The sequence below is a fragment of the Formica exsecta genome, unplaced genomic scaffold, assembly GCF_003651465.1.
Source record: "Formica exsecta isolate Colony F162 unplaced genomic scaffold, ASM365146v1 scaffold4, whole genome shotgun sequence".
Taxonomy (NCBI): Eukaryota; Metazoa; Arthropoda; class Insecta; order Hymenoptera; family Formicidae; genus Formica; species Formica exsecta.
The window spans coordinates 1523748-1541076 of NW_021851238.1; the positions used below are offsets into that span (position 1 = coordinate 1523748).

The window sequence follows — 17329 nt, forward strand, 5'->3', positions numbered from 1 at the left end:
TTTGTAATGTATCTCTTCTGTAGATATTTACAGTGAGTATCTGCGGTGTATTAGGGAACTTTGACGGCTTGTGCGTTCGGTTCTCCTTCCTGCTTATTATTTGAATCAATTCGATGGTACCGTCACCAGTACCAACCAGCAGTTTCCCGTCCTTCAGAAGCAGCAGGCTTCTCACCCCGCCCGCGTACAGATCACCCTCACCCGTCTTCATTTTTCTCTTATCGCGCGTTATCTTCGAATAGCAGCCGATCATCACCGGCGAACGCGCCGGCGATTCACCGCATCCCAGATCATCGCGTAAGTTTAATCTGCAAAAAAAAAAAAAAAAGGAAAAAAAATTAAGCACGACGAAGTGATAGATAAAGCTAAAAGAAGATAAAACATAAAAGCGATTAAAAGATAAGTATTAATGGAATGATAAGCAAAAATTTTTATTCTCAAACGGCATTTCTGTATGTGACCTTGCGTTAATGATATCACCGGAAGAAGTGCCGCAGTAAACGATCTCATCCCTCTCGTCCACGGCGATGCAGTTGATGAGACGCTTCAGTTTGCCCACTTCCACGTCGATTCCGTGCACCCTTCGCTTCTCCGCCTCGATGCGCCAGATCTTCAGGGTCCTATCGCCCGCGGTGACGAAACACCCACCGTGAAGATGCATCCTCGCGATATTGTACGCGTCGCCGCTTGTATCGTTGCTGGCTAATGATCCTGCGAGAGAATCGTTTCTCGCATAATGTTACGTCAAACTTATAATTATACGTATAATTAAGATTGTTTCACAGATTGCGAAAGATAAAGTTGGAGAACTCTCGAGAATCAATCTGTCTCTCCAAATCGAATGTACTCTTGACTTTCGGATTTGCAAAGATGGGGATCTGTATTGATTACAAAAAAAAAAAAAATTTGAACAGAGAGGATACCGCATATGAGAGAATTCTTCTGGACGTCCCAGACGATCACGTTGCCGTCATCCCTGCCGCCGAGGCTCACGAGGAAGTCGCCGTTGCACGTGAAGCACAGATCTTCGACGCCGACTTTGTGCGTCTCGTAGCTGCCCATCATCGTACCCTCTTTGTAATTCCATACGATTACCATAGCCTGCGACAAACGTAAAATGCAGGTAAGATTGCGTAAAATACAATTGAATATGCTTATAATAAGAAATGGAAATGTTAAGGACCTTGTATACAGGGTGGCCCACGTAAAGCGTTACAATCTAATAACTCTAAAAATATTTGTCAAATCAAAAAATTGTTCAGGAGAAAGTTTCATGTTTTCAAGGAGCCTTTCTAACTACATAAACACAAAATTGCCCCCGCTCCCCCTCTAGAGGGGGCTGGGGGTAACTTTAAAATTTTAAATAAAAACACTCATTTTTTATTGCACATTCTTGTAGCTTATCTCGAGAGCTTTTCAAAACACTATAATAAAGTATTTTTTCATTAATTACTTTTTGAGTTATTTTATATCTTAATCTGACATATTTTGATATAAAAAATAAAATATCTCGTAAAATATTTAGTTTTCGATAATCTTACCGTAATACTTTTATGTACAGAATAATGAGACAAATCAATTAGTAAAAAAAAAATAATTGTTTTTAAGAAAAAGTATGTAATTATTTACAATGCGATTTAGCAATTATTTGTTTTTTTTTTCATTATTCTGTACATAAAAGTATTAAGTTAAGATTATCGAAAACTAAATATTTTACAAGATATTTTATTTTTTATATCAAAATCTGTCAGATTAAGATATAAAACAACTCAAAAAGTACTTAATGAACAAATACTTTATTATAGTATTTTGAAAAGCTCTCGAGATAAGCTACAAGAATATGCAAAATAGGGGTTCCCATTTAAGATTTCAAAGTTACCCCCAGCCCTCTCTAGAGGGGGAGCGGGGGCAATTTTATGTTTACGTAGTTAGAAAGGCCCCTCGAAAACATGAAACTTTCTCATGAACAATTTTTTAATTCGACAAATATTTTTAGAGTTATTAGCTTGTAACACTTTACGTGGGCCACCCTGTATATACCTTGAAACCAAGATGATTATTTTGGCCGGAAGCGACGTATTTTCCGCACGGAGAAACGCATAATGCCGAGACATTGTTCGTGTGACCGCTGAGGAATCGTTGCTCCCTGGTTTCGATGCTCCTTATGACTACCTTGTGGCCCATCGGATAGAGGAGATGCTTCTCGTCCGGATGTAATCGCAGAGCGTTTTTCGTTATACCTCAAAATGAATAAGTATAATTTATTATAATTACATATGAAATTTAAAAGAAACACGGTAAAACAATAATACAATAAATATAATTGTACGATACACTTACAAATTAATATATATAAAGTGCATGTGTGTGTGTGTGTGTGCTGTATAAAATTTTTTTAAATTGTTAAAATATTTTTAAATTAAATTTCTTTTATAAATCACGTTCACAAGGATTCAGATTCCTCGGTTCTAAATTTCATTTATCTCGTTCGATTAATCCTGCCAATTTCGAATCCGCGATAACAAATCTTTAGTATCTATAATTTATAAAATCGTTTTTCGAGCTTAGAGTTTCGTTTCGTTATCCATAAAAATTTAGAATGATAAAATCTAAGTGCTGCTTTTCGCACAAACCATCGAACGCGATTATTCCGATCGTTTCGAGATCCCGGGGCTCCATTGTTGACGGGTTCCTTGCACCAACTTTGCGGTAAGATAAAGTGTATTATTCTGAGAGATACACACGTAGAGAAGTTGTGTACTTATGGAAACGATATAAACTGGCGTTGCCGTGGCGATAAATTGATTGTACGGTATCTATGCACCCTCCTTGTGCGTTCCCGTCGACTTTCCGCAGTGGTGTATTTTGCGTACGATTATTTTTTAATAACACGTCTGAATATATATGAAATAAATAATGAATATTTTTTTATCAATGATATTGTATGCATTTCGGAATAAAATTAAGAATGGTTTGTTCTATTATTTAAATTATATAATATATTTTTATATATCTCTTGTATCATGTTATAAAAAATATATATAAATTTTAAATCTTTAAATATATTGTCATATAATTAAATTTGTCTAATTTTCTATTCTAAATCACATTGATAGAAGATATTGTTACGGGTTTATTTTAACCGAAATATTTGTCGAAAGAGTACAGTGATTGTTTTCAAATTATAATATTCAAATATAGTAGAATTTCATGAAAATCATACAAAAATGTAGTTTTTTAGATTACAATTAAATGCTGCTTCAGGTGCTTGCAAAACTTTGCGGCGAAATATTGCAAAGTAGTATATGTTAACATTGCCTTAAAATGCAGCCTTGCGTCGTGCTTGAAATATAATTAGCATCGATATCGCATATCGATATCGACCACCTGACAGACACATGTACAAGATCGCGTGAATCAGAATTTGCACGCGCGCATGCAAAGATCTAACAAGAGATGTCGTTCGCCATGAAAGTATACGTGAAAAGAATTCGTCAAATGAAATAATTATAGAGGACACAAAACGGATGAATAATTTTTATCCGAAGGTGAAGTACCCGATTTAAGGTGAATGTCTCGTTTCAAGCGCACGAAGCTCAAGTAGAAGCTGACATTAAAGAAGCATACATTATGTCGCAATAAATAGTCGCGCACGCGAAACCGAGTACGTTGTCGAGAAAAATCTAACACAATTCCGAGAAGATTTGAAAGATAAAAATCGCTAAAGTTTATTACGCAATTAGAATCAAAATTTATATATCTTCTATTTTTGTTTCTAATTATTGCACAATGCACGTTACATAATACACGTAATTCTCTTGCATAGCTTTCATTATACTCCGACGTAAGAATAAGACAGATATTTTAAATTTCTTCCGAGAGTTATTTCTCCAGCTATCTAACAATAAGATTTAGCGATAACAAATATGATTACGTTCTTGGGAATTTTTTAATCGCGCAAAAATCGAAAGAGAAAAGTATACACTGCTCTAAACTTCGAAACACGCCGCGAAATGTTTTTTCTCCTCCGGCACTTCGGAAGATCCAGCGGGAAAAACCGGGGGAGATGATCGCGCGCGTCCCAGTATTTCTCTTTAAAATATCGATGCGCACACGCGCTGACTCCGCGATCCGAGACTGCTTATCGCTTTTTACCACTCTTACCTGCATTCCTCTCTCATTCCCCACCCTGGATAATGCGCGACGAGCAGTACATAAAGCAGATATATAAAGGGAACTTATCGAGGGTGCCGGATTCAGTCGCTCGCGACACGTGTGTGCGGCTTCTTGTCGGAGAAGTTGACAGCAGGAGGAAGTTGGGAGTTGGATGAGATCTGTGCGGTGACTTATATATTCGAAAATTATCGTGAAACACAAAAGGGGCAACCTCGATAAGGGGAAAACGAAGTGCGCGAATGCCATCACTTTTAACGAAATAATAGAAATAGAAAAAGACAGAGACGCATATCATTGACATATCTCGCGTGCCTAGTAAATCTTCAAGGATGATCTCTGCGTGGAAAGCATGTTGTAAGTACGATCTCGATCTCGTGATCTTTGCGTGAAAAGCATGTTGTAAGTACGATCTCGATCTCGCATTTAAATCATTATCGCGGATACCCATTCTCCTGAATTTATTTACATTTTGTCGAGTAATTAAACATATTTGATAAACTCGTGATTTATCGCCGCGGAATCGAAATGGATTGAGCGATTTGCTGATTAATGAGTTCATCGATAGCGGCGAATTTTTGTTGCGACATCGTGTGATGTGTTTTATCGATATCAGAAACTGGATGTCAAATACCACCCGAACCGGATTGTAATAAAAAAAGTGCTTATGCGTTTCCTCTACCGCGGCAAAATCAACGTTGATATCTAGGACGCAAAAAAACCAGTCGGTGCCGTTAAATATTGCCGAGTGTTCCGCAGTCAACCTGACATTTTTCAGAAAAAACACATTTTTTTTTTCTCGCACTAAGCAAAGATAAATAATGTAGTTTTTTTTTAAATTATCAGGTATTGCATAGTCATACGAGTCAAGTATAACAAGTATAAAAAGATCATTTACAACATGATATAAAAATCAAGTATAACGTAATAAAAAAAAAAAAAAAACCATTTTGCAAAGCGATAAATGTGTCATGTGCCGCATATCGATGCAGATCACTGTGTTTTAATATAATTCGCAGTTTAAGTATACGGTAAACTTTTGGAAAATGTTGAACAATTTTCTTGAGTATGAAGCCGAAAGCGGTAGATAGCGCGATAATCGTGCAATCAGCTCGTATCAAATCGTCTTTATCGTTTGTGTATTTCAAAAACGCGGCTGTCACTGTTTAACAAAACGATCGAGGATCATTGATTAGAAATCTTGATTCGTTAAGATTACAGCTTTAAACCTATCATAACTTTCGCGTTCGTTTGACCGCGTAGGCGGGAATACCTTGACATTAATTGCAACTCGTTCGTTTACACAGCACTTCCTGACATTCACGTAATCGCGCGAGGTAGTCGCGCGAGTATATGCATAGACCATCAAAATTCATATCTCTTTTTTTTTTTTATTTGGAACGGACTGAACCGTGACAGGATCGATCAAGGTCGATCAGAAGCGCGAAAAGTCATAATGCTGGAAGAAATAAAAGGAGAGATCCGTGACGAATTTATGTCCAGCACACTATTTATCGACTTTAGTCAGACTCATGTCTAATTTTTTTATCATATTCTTTCTCTTTCCTTCTCTCTCTCTCTTTTTCTTGCAAACCTTGAATAGATATCGATCACAACAATTGGCTACCGGAAATTGGCGCACATATCACGTCTCTTGGTCAAGGCCGCTTTTTTCGTTTTTCGCTTGTAAAGCCTGAACGTTTGCTTTTGCTTATGCAGAGAAACCGTGCACGTTCGTGGATCACGCACTCATTACGACATTTTGGCAATCGTAGCACGATTGCAAATATCTCGCTGTATATATTAAGGAAGAATAGTCTGACTTGAAAAGTCTGGCATGGAAAATGGATTTCACGGAAGAAGCCTTCGGAATTCTTAAAAAAAAATCATTGTATCTCTTAAAACCCAACTGAATAACGATTGCATCCGTAAAGAAACTTTAAGCGTACAAGGAATTATACATCTATTTATATATGTATAATAGATTGTATATTTTTGAATATATATATATATATATATGCATATATTTATCTTCTTCAAATATAATTCAAAAGGTACTCTGAAGATTAAAATTGTCAGATTTATTTTATTTTAATTTATTTTTTTAAAATTTTAATTAACTTTGCCAATATTTCATCGCAATTCACATTGAATTAAGTTTGAAAATTTACGAAATTAATTTTAAGATTGTTCACTTTCGCGCTTTTGGCATGAATAGTTTATTGTACGCGATAATGGACATAATTTTCCGCAAACTTTTCTTTGATTCCGCACGAATTATCCATCTAAAAGTTTTCATTCAAAAAATCGTAAATAAATATTATTAAATATCAATTAAATAAAATTAAATATCATAAAGCAGTGTAGTTTCAGCAATTTTACGTAAAAATCTTTCTTCTTGTAGGAGGAAAGTTATGGGATCGACCACTTAAATGTTGATGATACAATACTATAACGCATTCGTACTTTTCCCTAAAGTCACATATATACATATATATCAGTCAATTAACAGCCGTAAATCATCACAACTTCGCCACGATATGTGTAAAAATGTTATGCCTTTCGATATTTTTCTTGCTTCCAAGAGAAGATTACGTCATCGATCATCCGTAATGTCGATGATCTCGCCATTAGCGATGTACGTCGCGATCGGTCGCGTTACTTCATTTTAATGAGACGCTGCGTAAATTTAATATCGTGCTATGTTCCATCCGTGTGTCGTGTTTGTTCATCTATTTGCGAGCATAATCACTGTCGTTTATTGAAAATAGCAGAGTTCGCGGAACTGATCACAGAAATTAAATCGCGAGCGCGTGTTGGCTCGCTTCGCCACGGCGGAAACGATCGTTCTTGTTATCATTTTTCTTGACGAATCAACATCCAAATACATATAAAAAATTATGATAAAGAAAAAGAGAGAACTATTATCGATAAAACTAAGCGTTAAAGCTTCTTCGAGCATGTATTTCCCGCATATCGCGAGATAAGATAATGCACTCAATACAGTAGGCGTTTCCAGCATTCTTTGAGCAAGTAATTGTTAGATAACATTATTAGTGTATCAATTGTGGTGCGTGTTTATATTTTATCACGCCTATATTGCACGCTGAAAAATGTTAGTTAAGGCAACGACAAAAAAAATTTAACATTGCATATAATATACATATATGTATATATATATAGTGTAATCGCATCGTAAAGCCAATTTAAAAAACAATTATCCACCGAGAAAAAAAAATTAAATTTTTTAATTTATTGATTGTGTTGTATATATTATGGCTTCTGCATATCTATTAATTATTACTATTATAGACACTCTAATTTTATAAAGAGTACCGAAGATTTCTGGAGCTTGATTATAAATTAAAAACGATCGTAATAATTATCTGACTAATAAATTTAGAGCCCAATTAATCGCGAAATCGCATTTTTCTTTAGAAGCTTGCCATCTCTCGCCGTGGGTTTCTGTATTTGTTCAAATTGCGAGACTATTGTAAGCAAGGTCCCCCGACGTCTCCTCAAGTAGCGGCACTCAATGATATCGCAGACCATTGCTATTGTTATTTTCGAGCAATATATCTTCAAGAAGTTTTTGGAAAATAAATGGATCTCACGTCCGATGGACGCGAGACTCATTCTTTATTCGTTGGACGCGTCTATCGCGATATCAATCATTCGAATCAGCTGATGCAGATGTATATCCTGCTTATTTAGATGTATACGATCACGCATGCACGCGCACGCATATGCCGCATGTGTATACGTTTGTATGTTGCATAAGCACATAGACGTATATATATATATATATATATATATATATATATATATATATATTATATACACGTGCGTGTACACACAAATTATTAAAATGCAAGCGTGTATCGCAAAATTCGCATACGTTTCGGTATTTTTGCAAAATAAGAGAGAATAATGCGCGTGTCGGAGATATAAAATATTGTATTATTTTTAAAGATACTCCCCTCCGTTCTCTCACGATACTTCACTATATATCGATTACTTCCGTGGAAGTACCAAAGCTGTACAAAGTTCGAATAGTTGTGTATTGTGCGCACAAAGGATATACAAAACGAAAAGAAGCTTCTTAATTTAAAATCAAAAAATTAATTTCTATAATTCAACGCTATTTCTCGGTTACTTGTTTGATTTTTCGTAACTACAAGTAATCGTTTGTACAACGAGAATACATCAGCGATTTAGGCATAAACTGTACATAAAAGAAGTCATCATTATACATTTTTAAGAAACATACTTACACACAAATCAAATCTCGTATGCGTCTTTTTACATTATTGAAACGTCAATGTTTACGCGACATATCTTGTAACGACGAATCATATAATCGGCATAATTAAGCTGTAAGCTTGTCTGCTCGTGAGACGCTCCTGTTTTATCTTTGTGGAACGTTTTATCATGAAATTTTATATCGACATTTTATTAATAAGTAAACAGAAGATAAGCGCAGACAAGCGAGAAGTAATAATTTGCAATAGAGACATCGTTTTGGTATGCCAATTCTTGAGAAAATACTTGAGAAAAACTAGATTGCACATTTATCGAAAATATTGCTGACGCATTTTTGACACGCGACGATGACATCGGTTTCCATCCTAATCAATAATAGCGATTTGTTTCCGCGTTTAGGGATTAATAATAATAATTTCCGCATTATCATCGAGCAGATTATTTTGACAATTTTATCTGTGACAATATAAATTAATAATAATAATATAATGTATATATATTTTTTTATATATATATAAGAATGTTTATAATAAGTGATTATTATATATGTATATATTATTATTATTATAATATATATAATAGTAATAATAATAATAATAATATAAATATATATATCTTTTTTCTCGTACATGATAGAAAAAATTCCAAAGTCGAAATTAATGATTTTTCAAAATCCCGTGCAATTTGAGGCATAAAACCGAAAAAAGTAATCACGATTGATTTATATTTGTTATTAATAAGTCATTAAATCTTTCGTCGAGGTGTTAAATATAATTTCGCAAATATCTGACGGCTTTTGCAGTATCTATTTCGTAATTGGATTCTATATATAACACGTTGGTTATAATGTGACAGAATATCTCGCGGATTTATGTTTCTTGCACAGCGTATGATTCCTAAAGCCCTTGCGATTACGCTTCGTAATAAATCATATTGTGCGCATCGTAAGTTATTTTCTGCTAATTCATACTCCAAGTAACTCAACACAAGCGACAAGAGATAATTCACACCGAGATATATCGCAGATTTGATGATAATAATAATCTATTTTAATCGCTTCGTTCGTTTCAATTGTTTCGAGCGGTAGAAAAAAAAAAAAAAAAAAAAAAAAAAAAAAAAAATAGAACAAAAATTCGCTTTAATCCCCGAAAAAACCGATCGATGATTTCATTGCGCAAAAAAACAATTATCATTCTTTATCTGCCAAGTACATTCAGCGGTTTTAATTACTTCGAATACTTGAAATGTGTACAACAACACAAATTCATAAAGTCGGATCAATGACGTTGCCATCATCGAATTATCGCTTGTTGACACACGAAAGTACCAACTAATGCAGGTCTGATGCACCTTTCAATACTTAGAGGTTTTACGATAACACTCTATAAAAAATCCTTTTATCTGTCGATTATCTTTTTGTTTCTCTCGTTTTTCCTTCACCCGTGCATATGCCTGTAAATGCAGCATGAATATTAAAAAAAAAAAAAAAAAAACAAAAAAAACAATGGAATATATTCATCGATAAAAAAGAAAGTATTACAAGACTCGCATGTACAATATGTATGCATAGATATGTGCAAAAATGTGCCAATTAATTCCTGTATTTCGATGAACTAATTTCATCGCAACGCCAAGCGCGCACAAAGTTGATTACATAACAAATTTCATATATCTAAAATCGGCAAATATATCTAATATTAAATAATTTTGTAACGTGGAGCAAACAATATCGCTATCTCGCGACACAATCCTCGTGATAATCGATTGTGAGATGCCTCTGATTACAGAAAAATCGATGACTGCATACTCTTTTTTTAGATGCAGGCCAATATATCCGTTAGAAGTTTTCCTGTTCCTAAAACCTGTTTCTCTCTTTCTCTCTCTCTCTCTCTCCCCTTTTTTCCTCAAGTACTATTGGATTATTTCGCGCAAAACAGCCTGCATGATAATTATCGATCAGGCCTCTTACGTCAACGGTTTTTGCAAGATACGTGAAAGAGTTTGCTGTATTTGTACATCGAGATTTTCGCAAGACGTGCAAAAAATATTTCCATGACCGCTTTTAGCAAGACAAAAGAGATATTCGCGGTTTTCCTCGATTCGCGGCTTTCTATGAGGAAAATTAAACTGCAAAACTTGTCGCGAGATTAATGATGGAATGAATGGAATGGCTTAATCACGAATACTTAGAATTCTCGCTTGTTTAATAATAATAAGCGAACAAAAAATGAGAAAATTGTCTTGGACGGTCCTCCTCTTGAAATGTTAATTTAGTTCCGCCTGTTTTTCGGTTACGTACGACTTGCGTATATATACATATGTATAAACGCGATGACGGCTCTAAATCACTTTTACTTCAATTACGCGTTTTCATGCATGCACGCATGTCAAGGGTTCTCCACGTTCAAACAACGGTTAACGGTATACGGAAAAGAATTTTCACGCGTGTGCCGTTGCATGGCGCATACATTCTCCATGACTTTAAATCGTCGAAGGTGCCGACGAGGTCGTGCACGAGGAAGGAATAGCGATCGACTTGGTTGTTGACTCGGTGAATGGATAGGTGGGCCTGACAGATAATGGCAGGCTGTCAAGCTGTCGTTTCTACACAGCTAAAAATCAAGCGAAGACATCCTTTTTAACGTGACTCGTGGAACTTAAGGGATGATACCGCAACTCTGACCGGAAAATTCTCAAAGAAGCAGAGGAGACTTTTCCAAGATCGTTCCTCTCTTCTCGTCACGCCATCGAATTGCACGGATGCTTTTTCACCGAAAAGGCGAGGGCACTCTTCGGCGAGATACATATTATGTATGTCGAGGCACGTGCGTGCATACGTGATCGCACGTGGGCGCATCGACCGCGGAATAGAAAACGAGCGATCGAAGGTTCATTCACCAAAACGGGAAGGGAAACTGTTGCTGAGTGTAAGATTGAACGGAAATGTCCATCGCTTGCGAAGATCTTTTTGTCACAAAATTAAAAGTTGTAGATATTTCTTTTGTAACATTTGTAACATGTTGTTCTTCTAAATGTTAGAAAACGCGATTGTCATGAGATTCGTATATATATCTAATAATCTAATATACATATCCTGCATGTCTTATTATAGATAAAGAAAGTCTTGTTTTGCGAGTTATAAAACGTCATCGTGCATTCAAAGTGACCGGTAGTCAAATGCAGTGAAAGTAAAGTCGTGCAAAAATCTCCTCGCGCGAGCGATTTATGGGCAAAGGAATTGTAAAAAAATGCATATCGATAGTGGTGAAACAAGTGACAAGTAACGGGATAACAAGTCTATAAACACGAGATAAGTGCTGTAACGCGATCTAAGTCCAACAAAAAGCGAGTATCAGCGGATAGTGTGCAAACAATTTCTGTGTAAACAAATGGTTTAATCCGTTATAATCTAAGATGTTTTCTTCGTAGATTGTAGTCCATCCCTTTTAATCGTATTAAAAAAGATATATATATAATATAGATAATATAAGTGTTTTAACTAAACCGATTAGATATATTTTTATGTGTGGAATGAAATTACCCTTTGCGTTCGTAATTACGAAAATTATGTTAATCAAAGCTTAGAGTTTATTAAGCTTCTCGGATAATATCGGATTGATAACGTAAAATTTGCGACAATTGTTTGCAATTACAGGTGGCCGGTTACCGCAACGATGGGTGTTCGCATTAATGGGATTTCTGGCAATCCTGAATGCATATACTATGAGAGTCTGTCTCTCAATCACTATTACGGAAATGGCATATCCAATACATGTCAATTACACGGACGATTCCTGTCCGTATAATACATCGGACAATAAAAACGAAAATGACGCAAAAGATGCCCAACGCTACGACTGGGATGAACATACTCAGGTATGTGAAAGATATTTTGCTCAAATTTAATCGTTGATACTATCAAACTGTGTGTGCGTGTGAGAGACTATTTTTTATAGAGCTACTTGTTTTAGAGATCTCGCTGTTATAATTATTTATATCTTACCTTTAATAACCATCTTCTTCATCTTTTGATTCTAGGGTCTCATTCTCTCGTCGTTCTACTGGGGCTACGTTCTTACGCATCTGCCAGGAGGAATACTGGCCGAGAAGTTCGGTGGCAAATATTCCCTCGGTCTTGGCATTCTCTCGACAGCAATCTTCACCCTGTTGACGCCGGTGGTGGTCGATTGGGGCGATTGGATCGGCCTGATGGTATTGCGGATCTTCATGGGCCTCGGCGAGGGCACGACCTTTCCAGCGTTGAACGCTATGTTGGCACAATGGACGCCACCGGAAGAGAGATCGATGATCGGATCGATGGTGTTTGCCGGTGCCCAGCTCGGCACGGTACTGGCCAACCTATTATCCGGCCTGATCCTACACTCCTACAGCTGGCCCGCAGTTTTCTACGTGTTCGGCGGAATCGGCCTGCTATGGTTCCTCGTATGGGTGCTGATCTGCTACAACAATCCGTATGAGCATCCGTTCATTTCTGAGCGTGAGATGAAATACCTGCACGAACGTATGAACAAGCACACCCACACGAAACCGCCGCCCGTACCTTGGCGCCATATGCTGCGCTCGGCGCCGATCTGGGCGCTGATCGCCGCCCAAGTCGGTCACGACTGGGGTTTCTTCACCTTAGTCACCGATCTCCCTAAATACATGAGCAGCGTGCTTCACTATTCTATCAAGAACAACGGTTTGGTTTCGTCGTTGCCTTATCTCGTTATGTGGTTCTGCAGCATAGCAACATCCTGGCTGGCCGATTGGATAATTACCAATGGTATCATGTCACGCACCAATGTGCGAAAACTCGGTACCACTATCGCTTCCCTGGGCCCAGGTGTCTTCATCATTGGCGCCTCGTACGCTTCGTGCGATAAAACGTTGGTGGTGGCTATGTTCACCATCGGCATGGCTATGATGGGTACGTAATTCTGTTCGGTATATTACGACTTACAATTTACGCGCAAATTCTCTCTGACTCTCTTTTTTTCTCTCACAGGCACCTTCTATCCCGGGATGAAAGTCAACGGGCTGGATCTTAGTCCCAATTACTCCGGCACTTTGATGGCACTGGTAAACGGGATGGGTGCCTTTACCGGTATAATCACGCCATACATTGTCGGCGTGTTGGCGCCTGAACAAACACTCATCCAATGGCGGCTCGTCTTCTGGATCGTCTTGAGTTTCTTCGTCGTGACGAATATAATCTTCATCCTGTACGCCAGCGGCGAGGTTCAATACTGGAACGATCCTGAGTTCGTTATACGAGATCGGGAGGAGAGGCGGCTGCGTGAGGAGACAGGCAAGCAGACGCCTCCGAAGAAATCATGAAAGCCTTGTTCTTGGCGCAGTGCCCCATAAAGTTAAACGCTATTAAGCGCTTAATGAAACAGTCAAGCTTTTCTTCCGAAAAAAGAGATCTCGCACAGATATCCTAGATATCGTTTTTTTTTTTTTTCGACAAGCGCAAGTTCCGTCTTATCGTTTCTCCACATTCTTCGACAAGGATTTCATATCGCATCCGCATGACAATGAGATGTTAGATGAAAAAGACGTGTGTTCACTCTCGCACATAATCCTTGAATAATAATTCAAGCGTTAAGTTCGCACGGCTCTGGACGCCGCGAATTGTGAATGTGTATTATTCATCGCAATGCGACTTTTACGCAAGTACGCAGATTTTGTAGTAAAAGGAGGAATTGTAAATTAAAGACGATGGACAAATAATGCATTGTATATATTGCGGATTTTATATCAGATAAAAAGAGATTAAATAAATTTATAGTTAAGTTTAATTTAATTAATTAAAATATTAAAATAATTAAAATAATTAAAATAATTAAATAATATTAAAATAATTAATTAAAATATGTTAATTATATACATAAATCGCCAATATATCATCATTTCGCCATCGTCGAATTAAAATATAGTCGAGCTCTTCGGAAATCTCTGATATTTCTTAGGAAAATCTTATTGCGAAAGAGCAATTGATCATATATATTGACGAATTGGCCCAGAATACACAAACGAAAACAGCTGGTCTCAGAAATAAACACACATTTACTTAATAAATTTCATTTGATATGCAATGTACATAATAAATATATTATTTTATTTTATCATATATAAAATACAATGTAAAATGTTGTTCCACATCATTGATTAAACAATTCAAGTTTCGGCAAAGTTTGTCGGAGACTCGTTAAAAAACTACATAATATGCGTTTTTTCTTTTCTTTCTTCGTAATCACATCGCGTTACATGTAACTATAGATGCTCGAATTCCATTTGTCGTATTGTTATAATTCGAAGTTATATATTGTGCAAAAATGCACTTTACAAAAGTGTGTGATAATTCGCGCATTTCTTTTTAATATCGTTTTTGTTCAACTTAAGTTTTACACATACACATTTTATCCGTGCTAATTGTAAGGAACAGATGAATGTTTGTAATTCTGAGACCAACTCTGAAAGACCTATCTCACTGTTTAATAATTCACAGATTATGTTCACAGAAGAGATATCTGAAATGTATAAATGATGCCGACTCATGTTCTCATTGCATACCTCGCAAAAAAAAACAAGCGTATATCTTATAAAAATATGCAACAAGATATATCTATTCATCGATGATCCGCGCGCATTTCAAGAACCTGTTCTGCGAAATCCAGATCGATCAAGCTACATTATTACTATCTATTATCACTTTTTCACTGTTCTGCATTAACGTAGTATTTTAACAAAATTTAGATACCCTGATAACATACCGAAGATTTTTAAATTAAAAACAGTTAAAACAAAAAGCATATTATATAAAAATATAAATGCAAATTAAAGATTTTACTTTGATAAAATTATGACGGATTTATAATGTACAAAATTGTCAAAATTTTTCTCTTGGAGAGACAATGTGTTTGATATTTTATATACCCGACAACGAAATTGTAAAAAAGGAAAAAAGACAATAAAAACAGCGCATCTCGGTATTAAAGAAAATCAGCCGAGATACTTCTATGTAAATATAAACTGAAAACCAATTAATTATATAGATATTCGATTTAAATATCACTCGAGCATAAGAAATTGTTTTATTTGATTATCATTCAACGATTAATATCAGATGCGGTTCAGTTTTATGACTGGCTTCCGCTGTCGTTGTTTTTTTGAGAGCGATATAGATCCAAATTAAATATATGTGATAAAAATTAATTTGATATGAAAGTTATATAATACCAAGCGAAAAGGCATCTGAATTATCTTTTTTATATTATCAAAGTTGTATATAAAATTATATAAAATTTTAAAAGATTAGATAATTTTGTTCTTGTGTCGCATTCATATTTCTATATCGTTCTCAATATTCGATTTCGTGATACTTGCATGATGTAATTGAAATTACAGAACGTATCGCGTGCATTGTTATCTTAATGATGGCCAGATAGTACAACAGTCATTTGCTATAATTACGCGCTGCCAGATTTTTAACGAGCTTTATGCAGACGATATTTTAATAAGCGTCAATTAGTCGATGTATCTAGGGAGCAATATTTTCCTACGAGAAATACAGCGTGATGATATTCAAAATGCGTTTCTCCGCAACTCGAAAGATCGTGCCATGTGTATGGATAATTTAATCCATAATGCTTTCACAACGCGTATGTTTTACATAGATAGACATAATTTTTGCGTAGATTGCGTGTAGGCGCAAGAAATGCAGTCAGAAAAAAAATGTATTGCTTAATAATATGCATTACATGCTCTTGCTCTGGTTGCATTTTACAGCTTGTGTTTTCTTTTTCTTCTTCCTTTCTCAGAAATCTGAAAAATATATGTTCACATAAAGGTGTATAATATAAAGAGAAAAAAAAAGAAAAAAAAAAGAGCCGGAGTTTTTTATATTAAAGAATTTGGTTTTTCTTCTTCAAATAAAAGAATTTAGGCTGTTTTTCGAGAGTGGCTTTAAATATATTTCTGACAACATTTTTAATAAAAATGTTGTAAAAATCAATGATTTCCTTTCATATCTTTTCTTTCATTTGCTTGTATAAAATCAAATAATGGTCTATAAATACGAAAATATATAAATATAAAAAAAAATTTATATTATAATTCGTGTACCATCTCGAAATTTCAAGATACATAGCATTTGAACTCCCTAAAAAATTATGTCGATGCTACATAGTTGAGATAAAAATACGAATATCTTAAAAGAGATATGAAATAGTTTACAAATCTAGAATTTTTTGTAAATCCCGATATTACTTAAATTTAAATTTGCAATATATGTATTACGTCTCGTTTTTATGTCTTATAACAATTAGAATTACCTTTTATCGAGAACTTTATTACGAACGTAAGAAAAAGCGGTTCTTCATTGGTAGCTACCTGTTAGCTTATAGCAGAGGAGAAGTCTGAGAGGAGCCACGCCGCCGTTTTTCGTAAGACGCTTTTTCTAACTGGTAGCGCCAACTATTTTAGAGCCGGCAAAACTATATGGCCAGGTTCACTTTTCCGTGCCACGGTAAAACGGCCGGTTGGTGCATGTCCGTGCTAAATACATAATTGTGGATTAAAAATACGGAGAAATATTATGGATTTATTAATGTTTTATTAGCTGCGCGTGATGTTTTGTTATTCTAGTATATACTACAGCGATAATAAAAGTTATTATTGAAGTATTTTTACGTATATGCGCATGTGACATAAAATAAATTTTCTTGAATAAATTTTCTTAATAATATTTTTAAATATAATTTTTAAATATATAACGTATAGAAGATATTTATAATAAATTGCTTTTACTTTTTTCTTATTTTTGAAACAAAATTATCAAGCATTTTAAGCAATATCAAATTATGTTTTTAATTTATATAGCTTTTTA

The 17329-nt window shown here is 35.4% G+C and overlaps 2 protein-coding genes across 2 annotated transcripts in view; one reads left to right on the forward strand and one right to left on the reverse strand.

The window, feature by feature from the left end:
* The window catches only part of LOC115239916 (cilia- and flagella-associated protein 52), a 15248-nt gene extending 2787 nt beyond the window's left edge, over window positions 1–12461 (reverse strand). Inside the window, exons 1-5 of the mRNA XM_029814776.1 lie at window positions 12440–12461; window positions 2041–2240; window positions 924–1101; window positions 462–711; window positions 32–308 (exon numbers count right to left, since the gene is read on the reverse strand). Coding sequence (XP_029670636.1) covers window positions 32–308; window positions 462–711; window positions 924–1101; window positions 2041–2240; window positions 12440–12461 — 927 coding nt within the window. The remainder of the gene's footprint in view (window positions 1–31; window positions 309–461; window positions 712–923; window positions 1102–2040; window positions 2241–12439) is intronic.
* LOC115239917 (putative inorganic phosphate cotransporter) lies at window positions 4110–16227 on the forward strand. The gene is made up of 4 exons (XM_029814778.1): window positions 4110–4530; window positions 12092–12312; window positions 12475–13366; window positions 13445–16227. Exons 1-4 carry the CDS (start codon window positions 4506–4508, stop codon window positions 13774–13776), a joined length of 1470 nt encoding a protein of 489 aa, XP_029670638.1. The 5' UTR covers window positions 4110–4505; the 3' UTR covers window positions 13777–16227.
* Window positions 16228–17329: the final 1102 nt, after the last annotated feature.